This window comes from Scyliorhinus torazame, chromosome 18 (assembly GCF_047496885.1).
Source record: "Scyliorhinus torazame isolate Kashiwa2021f chromosome 18, sScyTor2.1, whole genome shotgun sequence".
Taxonomy (NCBI): domain Eukaryota; kingdom Metazoa; phylum Chordata; class Chondrichthyes; order Carcharhiniformes; family Scyliorhinidae; genus Scyliorhinus; species Scyliorhinus torazame.
This window is the reverse complement of record NC_092724.1, coordinates 43,731,054-43,751,822: the sequence shown is the minus strand read 5'-3', so window position 1 is coordinate 43,751,822 and position 20,769 is coordinate 43,731,054. Positions and strand designations below refer to the sequence as shown.

General features: G+C 48.9%; 1 protein-coding gene across 2 annotated transcripts in view; it reads left to right on the top strand.

Annotated features, from left to right (window-relative positions):
* The window catches only part of tmem259 (transmembrane protein 259), a 97,199-nt gene that overhangs the window by 38,319 nt on the left and 38,111 nt on the right, over positions 1 to 20,769 (top strand). The window contains exon 3 of one of the 2 annotated variants that reach the window (XM_072482681.1): positions 666 to 789. In XM_072482681.1, the coding sequence (XP_072338782.1) occupies positions 666 to 789 (124 nt within the window). Of the gene's footprint in view, positions 1 to 665; positions 844 to 20,769 lie in introns of both variants that reach the window. The other variant, XM_072482680.1, reaches the window with a different exon arrangement.

Genomic DNA, 20,769 nt, shown 5'->3' with positions numbered 1-20,769 from the left:
CAGATTTCAGCATCCGCAGTAATTTGCTTCTTTATTATGGCTGCTTTCTAGGTCTTCTTCACTGTTAAGTGCTTTGAAACATCTTCCCAACAATTTGAGGAGCACTATAAAAGTGGCAATTGTTGCCTCCTGCAAGGAATAATGGAAGATCAAGCATTGGGATATTAAATTTGTACACAAAGACATAATCAAAAACCGTAGGGCCAACATCTCTCTTTAAAGATGCTATTTATACATGCACGGAGAGAAGCTAGGACAAGCTTAAACTTCACAGCAAGGTGTACGACCTGTTTTTCTTGTTACTGAGCAAATCAGAGTGAGCTGCCAATAAACCAAGCAAGTCTTGACTGGTAGTCAGGTGCAGCAATGAAAAGGTGTGACTAGGCTTCTGCAAGTGACCCCTGGACTATGATACAACCGTGCTGGATTAATAAATACAATAATTAATCTGTGTTCAAAGGTTTTGCAAACCAGAATGGTGCAAATGCTGAAGCTTTCCTGGTTCTTATGAATGTTGTTTTTAGTTCAGAAATTATTGAAAATTCCATCCAAAATGTTTCTTTCTGATGCGAGTTAAGTTGCCATACATTATTAACCCATGTGTTTTTATTTCTTTGTGACAAATTTGTGCCTAATTCTTCTTGCCTTTCTGCTCCTTTTTGCAGTTTGAACTCGACATAGAGCCCAAAGTGTTCTTACAGCCCTCACTTGGAAATAAAGCAGAAGTTGTAACGCAGGTGGTACAGAATGATAGCCAGGGGCTCTCATTCACTGAGGCACCTAGTAAAGGTATGCAGCCTCTGCAGGAAACAGTCTCCGAGTTTGAGATGCTAACGAGAGCAGGTAAAATTTTAGTGATACAAAAGCTCTTTCTTCCCCCTTCTTTCCAACCTGCTTCCAACATCTCTCAAACTCTACACTTGGGTAGGACCCTCATTTGCTCACCGTAGTGATTTATGACTGCTAATCATACTAAACTTTTTGGTGAAATAGTGCTCGACAATTGATTATTATTTGAGCTGAGAAGAGAATTGCCTCGATTTTAAAGTGTGAAATAACTTCTGTTTTTATAAGAAAAGTGCTTTCAAGCGTTTCTTCAGCTTAAAAAACAGATGATGCAAAGCTCATTAATTACTTGTCACAGTTGTACTGCTTTTTACAAACTCTTAACAGTTCCAAAATCTGTTTTCTACATTTGCTTCTAACATTAACAGATGTAAAGCCGAGACTGAGGCACAAAGTCTCTACCTTTCGGATTCAAAAACTAACTGTTTATTAATCTTGCAAAACACAGCCTGTTGCTTCAATTACATTTTGCTGTAGCTGGTCTTATTTTGTGTATTGGTATCAATATGCTGCAGGGAACATTACATGCAAGCTAAATTTTGAGTATTTGATGCTTTTAAACTCGTTTTAATGCTCACAACAGGCACAACCTAAGTTTGTAATAGAAACATGTATAATTTTATTGCTGGGTGCTTTTCCACAGGTAAAGTGGACCCAGTCTGAAAACCTTATGACTTATTGAATTATAGAGACCAAGATTGATATGTATGCACTATTATGCTGTTTTAGTGTAACCTTTGTTTCTGCCTCAAGTGACTGCAGTAAAACATTTTGTATCTTAGCAATTCCTGGATAACACCATAGTTGCTTAATTTAAGCTTAAAAGGGCTCACTGCTAACCTTCTCTGTCCTGGAGGTCAGGATAGTCTTTATGCAGACAGTAAAAAAATTACAATATTGTGAAACCTGCTCAAGTGCACGTGTTCTGGTATTTAAAAATGTACACCAAACTAGGTTAACTTGCTCACAATTGAAGTTAATTGATGCTAATTTCTTGAGTACACATTTGCAGGCTGAAATATTGAAAATGATTGTGTTTTTGATATGAGCTTTGAACTGACGTATGAAACCGTGAAGGAAACTTCATTGTTTTATTTTTTCTTAAAGCCAACTTTTTGGCAAATGCAACAAATCAGCCAGTGGGGCTCGTCTGAAACCGAGCACAATCAACTAGTGCCGTTCCTTAGGAACAGAGTGGGATCAGCCAGCAGGGTTTCTCAGGAACAGAGTCAGCCAGAGAGGTTCGTCCAAAACAAAATGGAGTCGACCAGTGGAGGTTCTCATAGGTCAACCAGCAGGGGTTGTCAGAAATAGAATGGGGTCAGCCAGAGAAGTTACAGAGGAACAAAGCAGGATCAGCCAGAGGAGTTTCTCTGAGACAGAGTGGAGTCAGCCAGTGGTATGGGTCAGAGTGAAGCAGGATCATGAAAGAGAATTTTAAAAGTTCCAGGAAAGGTGCTGTACGTCTGGACTTTTAAACAAGCTTCCCAAGTAAATCAAATTGTTTGTTCAAGACAATTCTTCTGTTTTGAGAAAGTACTTTATCTACTGACTAATGCCCTCAATTGAAATAACAAAACAGCAAATCAAAATGAGAGATTGCTTTACTTAAACAGATTTAGCCCTATGATGGGAAAAGTTGGGTGGTGGATCATAAGAAAGCAAGTCCCAAATGTAAGGTTAATAGAGTTTCAAGATGTACCATAAAACAATTTGATCTATATATTCTTCAATTTGGCATGGTTCATGTTTTGACAGTCTAGTCGTCCCCATTCCTTAAGATATTTTGAGTAGCTTTACAATTTATCGAACTGCTATCGCTGTAATATGGACTTCAATATCTCATGTGAATTCCTTGCAGCAATGAATGCTAGTTGTTTTGTGTGGTATGTCACTGAACTGGTTATTCAGAGACCTGGACTAATAAATCCAACGATGGAGAGATGTTGGTTGGAAGGTATGGTTCTGTGAGTATGACTGTCAGGTTGTTACTTGCCCTGCTGGTGGGCCAGTGCATACCCACCAAGGTATCCGGTCAGGAGGGAATGGACCTGGAAGTCCACTGCATGAGCTTCAGATCCCAAGTGCTTGCCTCAAAGAAGCATTATCAAACAAAATTTGAAACCTTTCCACATAAGGAGCTTGGTCAAAGAGATGGATTTTAAGTGGTATGTTGGGAAGAGAGGCATGGTAAATGAGATGCATTCATAACAAAGTGGACATCAGGAAAGCATTCTGGACCATTAGCAGCAGCAAGATTATATTCCATCACAATTTGTAGCCCCATGGCCCAGCATATCCCTCACTATTAAACTTTGCACCAAGCATGGTTCAATGAGGGGTGAAGAAGAGCATGCCATGAGCAACACAGTGTACCTAAAAATGAGGCGCCAATATGGTGAAACTACAACACAGGACTAGATGCACGCTAAACAGTGGAAGCAGCATGCTGTAGACAGAGTTAAACAATTCCACTGTCAACGGATTAGATTAAAACCCTATAGTCCTGCCACATCCAGTAATGAATAGTGTTGGAATTAAACAGCTAACGGGAGAAGGAAGTTCCATGAATGTCTCCAACATGAATGATAGCAGAGCTTAGCATGAATGCTGAAGACAAAGTTGAAGTATTCACAACCACCTTTACTGAGTAATTGGTCCATCCTAGACACCACCCAAGGTGGGCCATTACAGAACCCAGTCTTCAGCCTCTGGTTTCCTCCCGCAAGTCCCGAAAGATGTGCTGTTAGGTAATTGGATATTCTGAATTCTCCCTCAGTGTACCCGAAAGGTGCCGGAATGTGGCGACTAGTAACTTCATTGCAGTGTTAATGTAAGCCTACCTGTGACAATAAAGATTATTATTATTAATAATTCTATTCACTCCCATGATACAAGAAACCCTCAAAAGCATGACAACTGTAGTGCTGAAGACCTGTGCTGCAGATCTAGCTGTGCCTTTTGTCAAGCTGTTCCAGGTCAGCCACAACACAGTCATCTTTCAGACGAGGTGGAAAATTGCTCTGTCCACAAAAAGTGGGGCAAATCCAATCTAGCCAATTATTGCCCCATCAATTTTCTCTCAAATCATCAGAAAAGTGGAAGTGCTCATTGATAGTGCTTTCAAATGATACTGACTGACTAGTGCCCTGCTCAACGAAGCTAAGTCTGGTTCTGCCAGCACCACCCAACTTAGACCATAAGACATTGGAGCAGAATTATGTCATTCAGCCCATCGTCTGCTCTGCCATTCAATCATGGTTGATATGCTTCACATCCCCATTCTCCTGCCTTCTCCCCATAACCCCTGATCCCCTTATTAATCAAGAACCTATCTATCTCTGTCTTAAAGACACTCAATGATTTGGCCTCCACGGCCTTCTGTGGCAATGAGTTCCACAGATTCCCCACCCTCTGGCTGAAGAAGTTCCTCCTCATCTCTGGTTTAAAGGATCGTACCTTCAATTTGAGGCTGTGTCCTCTGGTTCTAGTTTCTCCTACTAGTGGAAACATCCTCTCCATGTTCACTCTATCTAGGCCTCAGTATTCTGTAAGTTTCAATGAGATCCCCACCTCATCCTTCAAAACTCCAATTACAGATTCAGAGTCCTCAACCACTCATATGAAAAGCCCTCCATTCCGGGATCATTCTTGTGAACCTTCTCTGGACCCTCTCCAAAGCCAGCACATCCTTTCTTCGATACGGGGCCCAGAGCTTCTCACAACATTCCAAATGGGATCTGACCAGAGCCTTATACAGCCAATACAGTACCACTTATATGTCTTTTGTATCTTCTGATTTATTCCTGCCCTACATCCTGACTACTGTGCATAACTCCCATCAAGGTCTTTTTTCCTTTGCGATTCCTCAACTCTACCCACACAGATTCTACACCTTCCGACCCTACATCGCTTCTTGCTATTGATTTAAGTTCATTTCTGATTAACAATACAATCTCTCCCCCTCTGCCCATCTGCCTGTCCTTTCAATAGAACACATATCCTTAAATATTCAGATCCCAGCCTTGATCCCCTTGCAGTCACGTCTGTGTGATGCCCATAACATCGTACTTGCCAATTTCAATGCACGTAGCAAGCTCATTCACCTGGTTTTCGCATAGCGTGCACATTTAGGTACAACACCCTCAGTTCTGTATTGATCATCACCCCCCTTCTCATAGTTGTCCCCTTTTTTTGCTGTGCCTGAAGTTGGATTCCTGCCGCTTTCTATACTCTCTGCTCTATTACGTGTTCTGGAAACTTTACTGACCTCTCCTGAGCCCTCTGCCCCTTTAACTCATTTAACTCCTCATCATTAACCTGCACTCTCTCCTTCTCCAGTAACTTTGTTTTTCTAATTTTCCATACAACTGAACCCCCACTAAGCACTATCTACAACCCTAGTTATGCGAATCGGCAGCACTTTGGTCCAGTTTGATTCAGATGAAGACTGTTGCTGATTTTCTCCTTGGTTCAATTGCTCTGTTTTATTACCTTTGCTCTCGAGTCGCCAGGTATCTTTATGATACCGCCACGAGGTTCAAGTCCGAGTAATGATCAATAACCCAATACACCGATTAGTAAGATTTAAATTGAAGCACATTTATTATACACCATAATCGCTACTCATGCACAAATTCTACGTCTAAGCTACTTCTACAACTAACAGGCGCGACACTTAACTTTGGACTGGCGCACCAGGTCAGGGGAACAAATGGCCTTTCGTTCGGATCCTGAGTCTGCGGGATTCGAAGTTGGTACGGATTGGTAGCTAGGAGCGCCTATCTCGTAGCGAGCGTTGAATTAAGACCTACGATTGTCGATCTTCACTGCACCGGTCACGGTCAATGTTGGTTCGTGTTGCTGGTGACTCGGGCAGGAAGAAGAGAGTGAAGAGGAGCTGCTGAAAAGTGAAGAGAGAGCGATTTGAACTTGGGGCTCAACTCTTATAGTCCCCAGGGGCTTCCCGCCTTTCGGGGCGGACCCTGTACCTGATCCCAAGTGATTGGACTTTGTCCCAATCGCTTGGTTCGATTTTCTCCAATACTGGAGCGGTTCCCTGATCGATGGGCGGTCTTGAGGTGCTCGTTCACCTCCTTTGTGTTGGCTCCTGCTGGCGCCGAGGAGTCTGGCTTTGCTTTGTGTGTCAAAATGATACTTATTGTTCCTGGGGATTGCTCATCAGTATGCAGATGGCTGTCACTTTGTTAGGCTGATGGTCGCTGGTATCGATGTTGTCTGGTTTTTGCAGAGGTTAATACACAGCAAACCTGCAGCCGCTGATTTCTGTCTTGTTGGCTGACTTTCCCATCAGCCTTTGCCATTCGCCATTTTAAATCGGGAGTTGGCCACTTTAGGTGGCTACCATCCCTCCTTGTGATCCTAACGCGAAGCGTGAAGGATCACATAACTATGTTGCTTTCCATTCCCTGACCTGGGGGGCACTTCTTTCATGGCCTCTACACTGACCATAACTATGCAAAAAAATTTTAACTGACAATTCTAAGGGGTGCTATGTCAAACAGGGACATGCATTACAAAACAAAAACATGGGGGCCTCCAACTATTCTTAATGCACTACACTCACTTAAACATTTCATTATTCTAACTTCCTCAACCATACAAACAAACTCTTAGCAGTCTATACACATGTTTCCTGGCTTGGCAGTCAAGCTCAGGATCGTACAATTTGTTCATGAACAGTTCTTTACATTTCTTTATTTACAATAAAACCGCAAATGAATGCTCTTTATTATAGATCGCGGGGGTCGGGGGTCTGGTCGTATCCGAAAATAGGGGATCTGATCCTATATACCGGGGTTCGAGCGCGGTAGACTCTCCTTCTCCATTTTCTTAGACGCATAGTCTGCACGATGCAGCAGAGTATCACCAATACCAGTAAGGTTTCTATTACATATGACAGAGAGTACCAGGTTATAAACCTGGCACGCCAAGATGGCTTCTGGAGTTCTGTGGAAACAAGCATAGTGTCTGTAACTATCTTGGTTTAACATCTCGTACGATAGTCTGTCTGTCCTTTAGTGCCAATTACTCCCTTTATAATTGGTCAGTATGTGTGACTCCCTCTTTTTTTAAAAAACCTAATTTTAGGACAAGACACACTTTCAAATAATGAACCAGTGCGAGCCGTCTCGCAGACTGTGCGATCTACCATCCAAATGTTTCAGGATGTAAATAGCAGATGGTCGACAACCTAAGGGTTACCTGAAACAAAACAGAACTTTTTGAACTAAAATTTCCAAAATGAGGTGCGTATGGGCTGCGAAGGGTAAGAGTTGGATGGAGTCCCCGGATAGGACGGCTACCAATGCCGTGTCTCCCCTACCCGAGCGTAGTTGACCAGAGGGGGGGTTCCCAGGCAGGGCGGGTCCCAAGCCGTTTCTCCACTGCCTGAGCAACCAACAAGAACGGGCAAGAAATGTAGTCATCGTGGTGGGGCTGCCATACTGGTTCTTCCCTCGAACCAGAAGGGCAGTTATGAACGGGCGCCTGGTACCTTAACAAGTCTCTGCAGACAAACTAGTTCCTCTGAACTAGCGTCTGGCCAATAGCAAGTCTCTGTGGGCAAGTCCTCAGAGGTTTCGGCCGAAAGGGCATGGGGCCGTGGAAAAAAAGAAAATTCTGGTCTGACATACAACATTTAACAAACTTACAAACAACATAAAACATTCTGCAGGTTCCATCAGAAAGGACACCGTTTCTCCCAAGCGGTTCCTTTAAAACATCATCTGGACACCTCCGTTATCGGTTGCGAACAGGGTCGTAAAGGGGTTCTTGTTTTGGGAGTCAGACTCAAGGTCGACATCTTCTCCCGGGTGCCAAACTCTTGAGTGTATCAGGGCTGAAAGGGCTGTATGGTGTGAGGTGAGGTCGCTCTCGTCGTTGCGGATGAGTCGGAACGAGTTATCTCGGTGCCAATAGCTGGTGTCTAGTTGTGTGGGGACAGAAACGGGGTCGTCATGGTAGTTCGGTGGTGGGGTTTGTTTAGGAAAGTGATCATGAAGGGATCACTCGGATCGTAGTCTGATTCGCTGGGTGTGGGTCCTGTTGCATGGGGATAGTAGGGAGGCGTGCTGTGGTTATCATCCGAGTCACAGTCGCTGTCTCTGCTGCTGCAGTCTGTGGGCGTTCCGGGGCGGAGTGTATATTTCGGGGGTGGAGTCGAGGTCGAGTCCGTGGCTGGGCTGGACGTGTTGGGGGATGGTAGGGTTACGTTGGCTGTGGGCGGGGCGTGGTGTGATGCGTCGAGCATGACATGGTGTGCGTGGTTAGACTGTGTTCCATATGCCTTCAGCTGGTTGATCTGGAACCACGCAGTCTTACCGTTGGGATCCTTTATTTTATATGCGGAAGGGCTTACTTTGTCCGCAATGGAGTACGGACCCGAGTATTTTGGTGACAGGAATGTGCTGGGGTTATATACGGAGAGCATGACTTCCTGTCCTATACTGTACTCAGTCGCATGCACTGTCTTGTCGAAACAAGCCTTGCTCTGTTTCTTCCTTGTGCCCAATTTTACTGCGGCTGCTAGCTAAGCCGTTTTAACATTTTCCACTAATTGCTCTACTGCTTTCTCGTGTGTGAGGGCCGTCGTCTCTGGGCTGGTCAAGTCTAAACCTAACACAAATTCTGTGCCTTTCATGGGGCGTCCGGTCATGAGGGTGTGTGGGGTGTAACCTGTGGAAGTTGAAATTGTATTACGCAAAAACATCAGCGCAAAAGGGAGGACTGAGTCCCAAGTGGTGTTGTTTTGCTGGACCATTTTTAGGAGGGTGGATTTTAGGGTCTGATTCATGCGCTCCACGATACCACTTGACTGTGGGTGGTATGCTATGTGGAATTTTTGGGTGATGCCAAATATCGTGAGGACGTTCTGCATGACACGTCCCGTAAAATGGGAACCTTGGTCTGATTCAATGCTGCGGGGGAGTCCCCATCTTGTAAAGATGTGGTGGGTCAAAATCTTGGCTGTGGTTTTGCAGTGTTTGTTTGGGCTGGGAATGCTTCCACCCATTTCGTAAACGTGTCTATCACCACGAGTACATATTTATAGCCATTCCTGCAAGAGGGCAATGGTCCTATGAAATCAATCTGGAGGTTAGTCCAGGGGCCATTAACGGGTCGGGTGTGGCTGAGTTGAGCCTTTTTGGCATATCTGTCCGGATTATTCTGGGCACAGATAAGACAATTCTCGATGTAGTGATTTATATCATCCTTTAAATTCGGCCACCAACAAAGCTGCTTGAGATGGGCTGTATTGGGACCTGATGTCCATGACCGTCATGGAACAAACAAATCAGTTGATTCCTGTCTTGTTCAGGAACCACATAAAGGGTGTCTTTTAACACCACACCGTCATGTGTGGTCAGTGCATTTTTAAATCTCTCATAGGGTGCTGGATAGTTTCCTTTTACAATCTCCCTGAGATTGCTGTCCTGCTTCTGGGCCTCCACTAGATCATCGATCTTTGTCTGTAAGACCTGAACTGCACTCACTGGTGCGCTTTCGGCGGGTGTCCAAAAATATCCATGCCTGGAACCTGCTTTGGCCAGTGCGTCGGCGTTCACATTTCCAGGGGGGGAGGAACGATGGTGACTACGAACCTTGACTATCCGAACGGTCCTGTTCAGGGCTCTCTCTAAAATGTGACGGAGCAATGGGGCTGAGGGGAGGGGTTTTCCGCCAGCGGAAACAAATCCTCTGGCTTTCCACAGGGACAGGAATTCCGTGAGGCTGTTGCAGACATAGAGGCTGTCCGAGTATATGTCTGCTGGGCTGGGGAAGGAATCTGGGTGTTCCACTATATATGCGATGGCCGCGAGCTCTGCTGCCTGCGCGCCTAAGTGGCCTGGAAGTTTTATTGATATTTCCTCGAGGGCGTGTCCCTGCGCGTCCTCAACATATATACCGCAACCTGTTATGCGCTTCCCATCCAAGACCGTGGAAGATCCATCCACATAGATCTTTATGGGCTCACACGTGTCCGTGTGCTGGGGGCTCTGGGTTGAACTACCTATCTTTCTGGGGGGGGGCTCTTAGCAATAAAGGGGCCAGTGTCGTGGTGTGGAGAGATAATTTTGCATTCATGGGGGGGTTCCGGGGTACTGTTAAGTTGTCGGCTAAATAGGTGTGCGTCTTTGTCCTTTTAACAGTGATGTCCCGTCCCTGCGAGAGAGAAGGGTCCATCTAGCTGCTCTAATCTGGCTTACTGTACAGTCCTTGAGTCGTCCGTCCAGTAAAATTTGGGTGGGGGTGTGTTCGGTGAGAATTGTAATGGGGTTCAGTCCGGTAATATATGAAAAATACTGCACTGCCCAAAATACTGCGAGCAGGTGCCTCTCATAGGCTGAAAATCCCTGCTCCACAGCATCTAAAATTCTGGAGGCATAAGCTACGGGCTTTAACTGGTCGTGCCGTTCCTGGAGGAGCACGGCCGAAAGGGTGCGATCTGTCGTCGCTACCTCTATGGCGTAAGGGGAAAGCGGGTCTGGAACTTGTAGTGCGGGGGCTGCTATGAGTGCCTGTTTCAAAGAGACCACAGCATCCGTATGCTGCAGAAGCCATTCCCAGGGGGCTCCTTTAGGAGGTCTGAGAGGGGTGCTGCCTTGCTGGCGAAACCGTCAATGTGGTTTCGGCAGTAGCAAACCAGTCCTAAAAACGACCGGAGAGCTGAAACGTTCTGGGGAAGGGGCAATTTAGCAATCGAGTCAATCCTTTTATGCTCGATCTCGCGTTTACCATGTGTTATAATTGTTCCCAATTATATCACCTTTTCTTCCAAAATCTGGGCCTCCTTGGGGTTGGCTTTACAACCGATTGAGTGTAAGAGTTCCAGGAGTTCGGACAGAAACTCAATGTGCTCTTCCTTGGTGTCTGTCTGCAGTAGTAGGTCGTCTATGTACTGAACGAAACATTCTGGGCGAGAGAATTTGGCTGAACCATTTGCCAGCTGTCGGTGGAAAATGGAGGGGGAGTTGTGGAAGCCTTGTGGCAGGCATGTCCATGTGTACTGCTTTGCTTTAAAGGTGAAGGCAAATTTGTACTGGCACGCCTTTGCCAATGGAATGGACCAGAATCCATTACTGACATCCAAAACCGTAAAGAATTGGGAATTGAGTCCCTGCCTGAGCATGGTCTCGGGACCTGTGGCTACTGTGGGGCTGCTGCGGGGGTGATTTTGTTGAGTTCACGGTAACTGATGGTCAGTCACCATGATCCATCGGACTTTCTCACTGGCCAAATCGGGGCATTATTAGTGGAGGCTACCGATCTAAGTACGCCCTGCTCTAATACGCTTTCTAGTACCTTGGAGATTTCTCCCTCTGCCTCTTGGGGAAATCCATACTGTTTTGGGGGTTTAGGGTCAGGTCCTGTTATTTGTACGGAGCCAGTCATCCGTCCACAGTCGTGCTTGTGGGTCGCGAATGCTGCCCTGTTCTTTTGCAGAACTGCCCTAACCTGCTTGTCCGTACTAAGCATGGTCGGGTTGAACCAAAATTTGCCTACTGCGCTAATTTTGTTCGCGTACTCTCCTATGTTGAGCATTGCGAGGGCTCTTGCGGATTTTGCCATCTTCCAGACACACTGGTTGACTGGATCAAATGAAAGATTATGGGAATTCATGAAATCGATTCCCAGAATGTGTTCTGCTGTGTGGGGCAGATCAACTAAAACTACGGGGTGCTTGGTGGTGGTGGTGGTACCGATTTGAATGGGTACAGGGGCTGTGATGTGTCCCTGCTGTGAGTGGCCTGTAAAGCCGCTGAGGGTGATGGTGGCTGTAGTGAGTCACGTGTCTTTTTGAAACATGGTGGAGGAATTTATTGTGGTGCAGGACCCTCCTGTGTCCCAGAGAAATTCGGTGGCCTGTCCCCGAATTTTCGCTGCAACTACCAGTCGTCTGGACCTATTCCAAAGGGTGTCGCAGACCCAACTAGGGGAGCCCGTACACCGTCAGTCCGTTCCGGTCAAGTCCGTCTGATCTGAACGGGCGCTAACGCTATGAGTGGGCTCTGACTTTTTCTTACTCAGAGTGCCCGTCTGCTGGGCTCTCTGTGGCTTTCTGGGGGCATTGCACTCTCTTGCGAAGTGTCCCAACTGTCCGCAGTTGTAACACTTCTGTGACTTGGGTGGGGGGCTGTTCTTTCCCTCATCCACCCATGCGGGGTTCTGGTGTGTTTTTACTGCCTGCATATCTGCTCATGCCTGCTTTTCCTCGGGAATCTTGACTGTGGGTTTACTTTGTATAGATTGCTCCCAAGCGCGTGACAATCTTTTCACTACCCACTTCTCGTTATGGGCCCCCTCTGAGGGATCATAACTCGCGCAAGCTTTCTGTCCTGTTTCTGTGGCATGGGAGTCCATGTGCGGGTCCATTTGGCCATGTTGCCTGGGGACAAATGGGCACGGTCTAAGTCTCCAAAGACTGCTGCAAAGTGGATCCACAGGCGTCAAGCGAACGCTGTGGGGTGCTCGGATTTCCTTTGCCTGCATTTGTTGAGGCCATCTACGGGGTCACCCCGGTTATACCCGATCGCATCCAGGATCGCGGTATGCATTTCTGCAAGGGTGCCTCCTGCATTCTGTGGGTCGGGAAGGGCTGCTGCTACTGAAGGGTCTAAACTTAAAACTGTGAGCTTTACATGCTCTCGCTCATCCAGGCTGTGCATGGTCGCCTGATGCTTGACTGTAGCAAAGAAATGGTGGGGGTCTGAGTTGGGGAGGAACGGTGTGATTTTCTCGCACGCGTCCCGTAATTGGGTCACTGTTAAGGGGGTGGAGTATAGAAATTCTGCATCATCCGATGTGGCTGTGCGGTGGGTGGTGACTGGGTTCATTGGAGCCTGAACTATCTGCTCTGTGGGGGGTTGGGGAGCTTTTCTCTTTTGTGGCTTTCCCTGCGCACATGTTCCCGGAACATATCTCTGCGCTGTTTCATTCAATTCTTCCCAATCAGGGCTGTCTTCCTGATCTAACTTTGCTCCAAAGTTTTCCTGGAATCCTTTCTGAACTGAAAGCAGAGATTGCAGCTCTGCAATCTGCTTCCGGCACTTTGCGTGATCTAGCGTGCTTTGTCTTTGCTCTGTGGTGGCAGCATGGAGTGCTCTTAACGCTGCCTTGAGGTCGCTGCACTGTCTCTGCAATGCTTCTACCTGCTTTTCTGTTTCTTCACTTAGCAGGACTGCACGTTGCGTGTCGTGATAGGCCTTTTCATATTGAGACTGGAAGCTGCTTAAGTGTGCCAGACAAGACTGATGTGCCCTTTTGGCATCCTCCTCCTCTCCGTCTTCTGGTGCCAATTTCCTCCTCAATTCTAAATTCCCTCGCTCTACCTCGCTTATATCGACCTTACTCATTCGACGTCTGCCCTCTACTTCTTTCCGGAGCGTCCTAGCGACTTCCTCTGTGCCTCGCAATTGTGCCAAGCAGGACACGATTGCCATCGGCTTGCGAGCTTTCTCTAAGCTCTTTTTGTGGATCTCGCTCATGTTCTCCCACCAAGTATGTCCTATACTCCCGGGACCTGATTCCTCTTCCTCCCAAATGGGACATTGTCCCACTCTACTGCTGCTGGTCGCTGCGACCACAAATTCCTCTGGGTTCATTAAGCGCTGCATTGCCATCTTTCCTATCCGAATGCTGCTCTTCAAATTTGAGACAGGGGTATTAATCCGAATGCTGCTCTTCAAATTTGGGACAGGGGTATTAAGGCGGTGCTGTAAATACGGGTACGGCTTTCGCTACTTTCCGATATACAATCTTCCGACAGTTTTGTCGCAACAAAAAATCTTATCAGTTTTACCTTTTTTTAAAAAATATGTTTTTATTAAGGATTTTTACAACAATATTTTCAACCTTACAAACAACCCCCCCCCCCTCACAAAGAAAAGAAAGAGAACTCGCGTGGCAAGACATGAACATGGCAAGTCAATAAGATACAGAACTTTGTACATTGGATTCTTCCTGTACATGTCAGTTTCCGGATCATTCATGTGTTTTCTTGCTCAAATGCCCCCCAAAGGACCCCCCCCAAACACACGAACGATGCCCCCCCCCCCCCCCGGGTTGCTGCTGCTGTCCGACCTTCATCTAACGCTCCGCGAGATGGTCTAGGACCTTCATCTAACGCTCCGCGAGATGGTCTAGGAACGGTTGCCACCGCCTGTAGAACCCCTGTGCAGACCCTCTCAAGGCAAACTTTATCCTTTCCGACTTAATAAACCCAGCCATATCATTTATCCAGGCCTCCACGCTGGGGGGCTTTGCCTCCTTCCACATTAGCAAGATCCTTTGCCGGGCTACTAGGGACGCAAAGGCCTGAATGCCGGCCTCTTTCGCCTCCTGCACTCCCGGCTCGTCCACTACTCCAAATAGTGCTAGCCCCAGCTTGGCTTGACCCGGACTTTCACCACCTTAGATACTGTTCCCGCAACTCCCCTCCAGTGCCGGGCATGACCAAAACATATGGACATGGTTCGCCGGACTTCCTGAGCACCTCCCACATCTGTCCTCCACCCCAAAGAACCTACTCAGCCTCGCCCCCGTCATATGCGCTCTATGAACCACCTTAAATTGTATCAGGCTAAGCCTGGCACACGAGGAAGAGGAATTAACCCTACTTAGGGCATCAGCCCATAGCCCCTCCTCAATCTCCTCCCCCAACTCCTCCTCCCATTTACCCTTCAGCTCCTCTACCAAAGCCTCCCCCTCTTTCATCTCCTGGTATATCGCCGACACCTTGCCCTCCCCGACCCATATGCTCGAGATCACCCTATCTTGAATCCCCTGTGCCGGGAGTAGCGGAAATTCCCTCACCTGCCGCCTCATAAACGCCCTCACTTGCATGTACCTGAAAGCGTTTCCCGGGGGTAGCCCAAACTTCTCCTCCAGCGCCCCTAAGCTCGCAAACGTCCCGTCAATGAACAGGTCCCCCATTCTTCTAATCCCTACCTGATGCCAGCTCTGAAATCCCCCGTCCATCCTTCCTGGGACAAACCGATGGTTGTCTCTGATCGAGGACCACACCGAGGCTCCCATCGCACCCCTGTGCCGTCTCCACTGCCCCCAGATCTTTAGCGTTGCCGCCACCACCGGGCTCGTGGTATACCTTGTCGGCGAGAGCGGCAGTGGTGCCGTCACCAGCGCCCCCAGGCTCGTTCCTTTGCAGGACGCCATCTCCAACCTCTTCCATGCCGCCCCCTCTCCCTCTATCACCCACTTACGGATCGTTGCCACGTTGGCTGCCCAATAATAACCACCCAGATTCGGCAATGCCAACCCTCCTCTATCTCTGCTACTCTCCAAGAACCCCCTCCTTACCCGCGGGGTCTTGCTCGCCCACACAAATCCCGTAATGCTCCTGCTTACCTTCTTAAAAAAGGCCTTAGTGATCACAATTGGGAGGCATTGGAATGCAAAAAGAAACCTTGGGAGGACCACCATTTTAACCGACTGTACCCTACCCGCCAGCGAGAGTGGCAACATGTCCCACCTTTTAAAATCCTCCTCCATCTGTTCCACCAACCGCGTCAAATTAAGTTTGTGCAGTGCCCCCCAGCTCCTAGCTACCTGAATCCCCAAGTATCGAAAGCTCCTTTCCGCCTCCTCAACGGTAGGTCATCTATCCCTCTTCCCTGGTCCCCCGGGTGGATCACAAAGAGCTCACTCTTTCCCACATTGAGAGCTTATAGCCCGCAAAGTCTCCAAACTCCCGTAGGATCTGCATTACCTCAACTATCCCCTCCACTGGATCCGTCACATACAGCAACAGGTCGTCTGCGTACAACGACACTCTATGTTCCTCTCCCCCTCGAACCACCCCCTTCCATTTCCCCGGCTCCCTTAACGCCATGGCCAAAGGTTCAATTGCTAATGCAAACAGCAGAGGGGACAGGGGGCACCCCTGCTTCGTCCCTCGATACAGCCGGAAATACTCCGACCTCCGCCGGTTCGTGGCCACACTCGCCACCGAGGCTTTATACAGGAGCTTAACCCATCTAATAAACCCTCCCCCGAACCCAAACCTCCTCAACACTTCCTAGAGATACTCCCACTCTACCCGATCAAAGGCCATCTCCGCGTCCATGGCTGTCACTATCTCCGCTTCTCCCTCCACCGATGGCATCATTATCACATTTAGGAGCCTTCACACATTAGTGTTTAACTGCCTACCCTTTACGAATCCCATCTGGTCTTCGTGAATCACCCCCGGGACACAGTCCTCAATCCTCATGGCCAACATTTTTGCCAGCAACTTAGCATGTACATTAAGGAGCGAGATCGGTCTATACGACCCACATTGCAGTGGGTCCTTATCCCGTTTCAAGATCAAAGAGATCGTCGCCTCCGACATTGTCGGGGGCAGGGTCCCCCCCCCCCCCCACCCCCCTCCCTTGATTCATTGAAGGTCCTTACCAGCAAAGGAGCTAAACCGGTCTACATACTTCCTGTAAAACTCCACCGGAACCCATCTGGCCCCGGGGCCTTCCCTGCCTGCATGCTCCCCAGTCCTTTAACCAGCTCCTCCACCCCAATTGGCGCCCCCGGACCAGCCACCTCCACTTCCACCCTTGGAAACCTCAACTGATCCAAGAATCGCTGCATCACCTCTGTTCCCCCGGGGGGCTGGGACCTATACAGCTCCTTGTAAAAGGCCTTAAAAACCTCATTCACTTTCCCCGCTTTCCGCACCGTAGTTCCCCTGCCATCTTTGACTCCGCCTATTTCCCTCGCTGCCATCCTCTTACGGAGCTGATGTGCCAGCATCCGAATCGCCTTCTCCCCATATTCATATATCGCCCCCTGTGCCTCTGCCTTCCCTGTGGTGAACAGGTCGAACTCTGTCTGGAGACTTCGTCTCTCCCTGAGTAGTCCCTCATCATGAGCCTCTGCATAGTTCCTGTCCACCCTTAAAACCTCCCCCACTAACCTCTCCCTTTCCCTACCCTCTCTCTTCACCCTATGAGCCCTGATGGAGATTAGCTCTCCCCTGACCACCGCCTTTAGCGCCTCCCATACTACTCCCACCTGCACCTCCCCATTGTCGTTGGCCTCCAGATACCTTTCAATACACACCCGCACCCTCCCGCACACTTCCTCGTCTGCCAGCAGTCCCACACCCAACCTCCACAGCGGGCGTTGGTCCCTCTCCTCCCCCAGCTCTAACTCCACCCAATGCGGGGCATGGTCTGAAATGGCTATGGCCGAATACTCCGTTCCCTCCACTTTTGGAATCACTGCCCTGCCCAGAACACACAAATCTATCCGGGAGTAGGCCTTATGTATGTGGGAGAAAAAAGAAAATTCTCTGGCCAAAGGCCTGGCAAATCTCCACGGATCTACTCTTCCCCCCCCCTCCCCCCCCCCCCCCCCCCCCCCCCCCCCCCCCATCTGGTCCATGAACCCCCTAAGCACCTTGGCCGCCGCCGGCCTCTTCCCCGTCCTAGATCTGGAGCGATCTAGTGCTGGGTCCAGCACCGTATTAAAATCCCCACCTATTATCAAGCTCCCTCCCTCCAGGTCTGGAATACGCCCCAACATCCGTTTCATGAATCCAGCATCGTCCCAGACGGGGCATATACATTCACCAGTACCACCTCCGTCCCCTGCAACCTACCGCTCACCATCACGTATCGTCCTCCCTTGTCCGCTACTATGTTCTTGGCCTCGAACGACACCCGCTACCCCATCAGTATTGCCACCCCTCTATTCTTCGTATCCAGCCCCGAATGGAACACCTGTCCCACCCATCCCTTCCTTAACCTGACCTGATCTGCCACCTTTAGATGTGTCTCCTGAAGCATGACACGTCTGCCTTCAGTCCCTTTAGGTGCGCGAACACTCGGGGCCCTCTTAACCGGCCCGTTTGGGCCCCTCCCATTCCACGTGAGCAGCCGGATTGGGGGGTTCCCCCCCCCCCACCGACTAGCCATCTCCTATCTTAGGCCAGTCCCGTGCTCGCGCCTCCCACGCCCTCCAGTCCCTCAGGCGGGGAATCCCCGCCCCAACCATCTCTTCCATTTTCAGTTCCACTTCGGACAGTGCAGAGTTCCTGTCCACCCTTAAAACCTCCCCCACTAACCTCTCCCTTTCCCTACCCCATCCCCCTCCCCCAGATCCGGATCTAGCTCTTTTGTTCCCCCCATATTACTTCCGTGAGTCAGCTGACCCCGCCTTCCCGTTGATCTCCCCGTGTGGGAGTCTCTCCTCCTCCTTACCTTCCTCCATCCCCCCCTCCCTTTTTTCTGGGGCGCGGGAAAAAACCCACGCTTTCCTGAACCAGCCCCGCCCCCTGTGGCGCAGCTCCTGTTGCGGCCTTTATCCCGGTGTTCTCATCCCCGAGTCTCACCTCCCTCCAGCACCGACGCCCACATTCCCCATCATCATCTCGTCTACAGAAAAGTAAAAAGGGAAATTTTAGGAATTTTAACCAGAACTCTACCCACATCCCCATCCATCATCCCACCCATGAAGTATTCTTTGCCCTTATTTACAACCCCATATACAACCAACATCTCCCCCCACAACCACATCCCCTCAGTTCGAGTCCAGTTTTTCCTTCTGAATAAAGGCCCAAGCCTCTTCTGGCGTTTCAAAATAATGGTGTTGGTCCTGATAAGTGACCCACAGTCGCGCAGGCTGCAGCATGCTGAACCTGACTCTTTTTTTTATGCAGCACCGCCTTGGCCCGGTTGAAGCCAGGTCTCCTCGCCACCTCCGCGCTCCAATCCTGGTAAACTCGGATCCCCGCGTTCTCCCATCTACTGCTCCGCACCTTCTTGGCCCATCTCAGCACACTTTCTTTGTCCGCGAAGTGATGGAACCTTGCCACTATCGCCCTTGGTGGCTCGTCAGCCTTGGGTCTCCTCGCCAGGACACGGTGAGCCCCTTCCAGCTCCAGGGGCCTCGGAGAGGTCTCCGCACCCATCAGCGAATGGAGCATCGTACTCCCGTATGCCCCGGCATCAGCTCTCCCTCCACTCCTTTGGGAAGACCCAGAATCCGGAGGTTCTTCCTCCTCTACCTGTTCTCCAGGACCTCAATTCTCTCGGCCCACCGCCTCTTGCGCCTCCATTTTTACCGCCAGGCCCAGGATCTCGTCCTCGTTGGTATTCACTTTATCATTCACCTCACGAAGCTCCACCGCCTGGGTCTTCTGGGTCTCCTTCAGCCCCTCGATCGCCAACAGCATTGGCGCCAGCACCTCCTTTTTCAGCTCCTCCACACATCGCTTGAGGAACTCCTGCTGGTCTGGCCCCCACGCTGCTCGCCCTCCGCCATCTTGCTTTTTTCCCCTTGTTTTAGTCTCTGCTCCAAGGCCTCTTTTCTCGTCGTTCCACCGCTGATCTCGGCCATGTATCATAAGGGGGGACCTTACTGCACCTTCCCACACGGGATTAATTCAAAAAAAGCTCCGTTTGGGCTCCTCTGGAGAGCCCGAAAGTCCGTTGTCGCGGGAGCTGCCGAAACGTGCGGCTTAGCTCCGCATCGCCGCAACCGGAAGTCCTCAGTTTTACCTTATCGCCCTGTTAGTTACGCATGCAAACACACACTTCCGAATTTATGAGTATTGATCAGAACTGCTTGAATACTTGTGGTTTTCTGTTTCCAATTGGATCTCTAATTCAAATTCTGGGTTCTCCCAGAGTGGTTTTCCACTTCTAGATCGGATCCTGTCAGGATGTCGCCAAATAATGTTGCTGATTTTCTCCTTGGTTCAATTGCTCCGTTTTATTACCTTTGCTCTTGAGTCGCCAGGTATCTTTATGATACTGCCACGAGGTTCAAGTCCGAGTAATGATCAATAACCCAATGAGTTGGCCACTTTAGGTGGCTACAAGACCGTCCCATCGGAACTTCAATCCTAATTACAATGCTGGCTCAAACTTGAACAATAGAGCTGAATTCCAGAGGTGCAAGCAGAGTAACTGCTGCGACTTCAAGACAGCCTTTGACAAAGTGTGCTGTGTAGGAACCCTAGTAAAATTGAAGTAATTTAGAATCCGAGGAAGACACCAGTGACTAGATTCATACCTATTTCTGAAATGTCTTTGTTGGAGGTCAATTGTCTCAGTCATTGGACATCACTGCAGGTGTTCTTGAGGGTAGGGCTCAATAGTCTTCAGCTCTTCCTCTAATGACCTTCCCTCTATCACTTGGTCAGCATTGGAGATGTTTGTTAATAATTGCATGGTGCTCAGTTCCATTCACAACTCCTCAGATACTGAAGCAGTGGCTTCATGTATCAAGACCTGGAGTTTCTTGAGTGTTGTTGGAGCAGCACTCATCCAGCCAAATGCATTCCATCACATTCCTCATGTAGTTGGTCAAAACGCTTTGGGGGTGTCACAATGGATGTCACTCACCACAGGTTACCTACCCTCTGATCTGCTCTTGTAGCCACAGTATTTATGTGGTTGGAGCTGATAAAAAGACAAGGAGCATTCATCCCGCACAAGAGCCTGGCAATGACTGTCTCCAACAAGTGAAAGTCTAAACACCACCCCATTTCATTCAACAGCATTAGTCAAATCCTCCAGCATCTAAGTCCTGGGAGTCACAATTGACTAGAAGTAAATGCACCAACCACATAAATACTGTGGCTACAAGAGCAGATCAGAGGGTAGGTAACCTGTGGTGAGTGACATCCATCCTGACACCCCAAAGCGTTTTGACCACCTACGAGGCACACACGAGGAATGTGATGGAATGCATTTGGCTGGATGAGTGCTGCTCCAACAACACTCAAGAAACTCTAAACTATCCAGGGCACTACAACCCACTTTAATTGGCATCCTATCCACCACCGTAAATGGGCAGCACGGTAGGGCAGTGGGTAGCACTGTTGCTTCACTGCTCCAGGGTCCCAGGTTCTATTCCCGGCTTGGGTCACTGCCTGCGGCG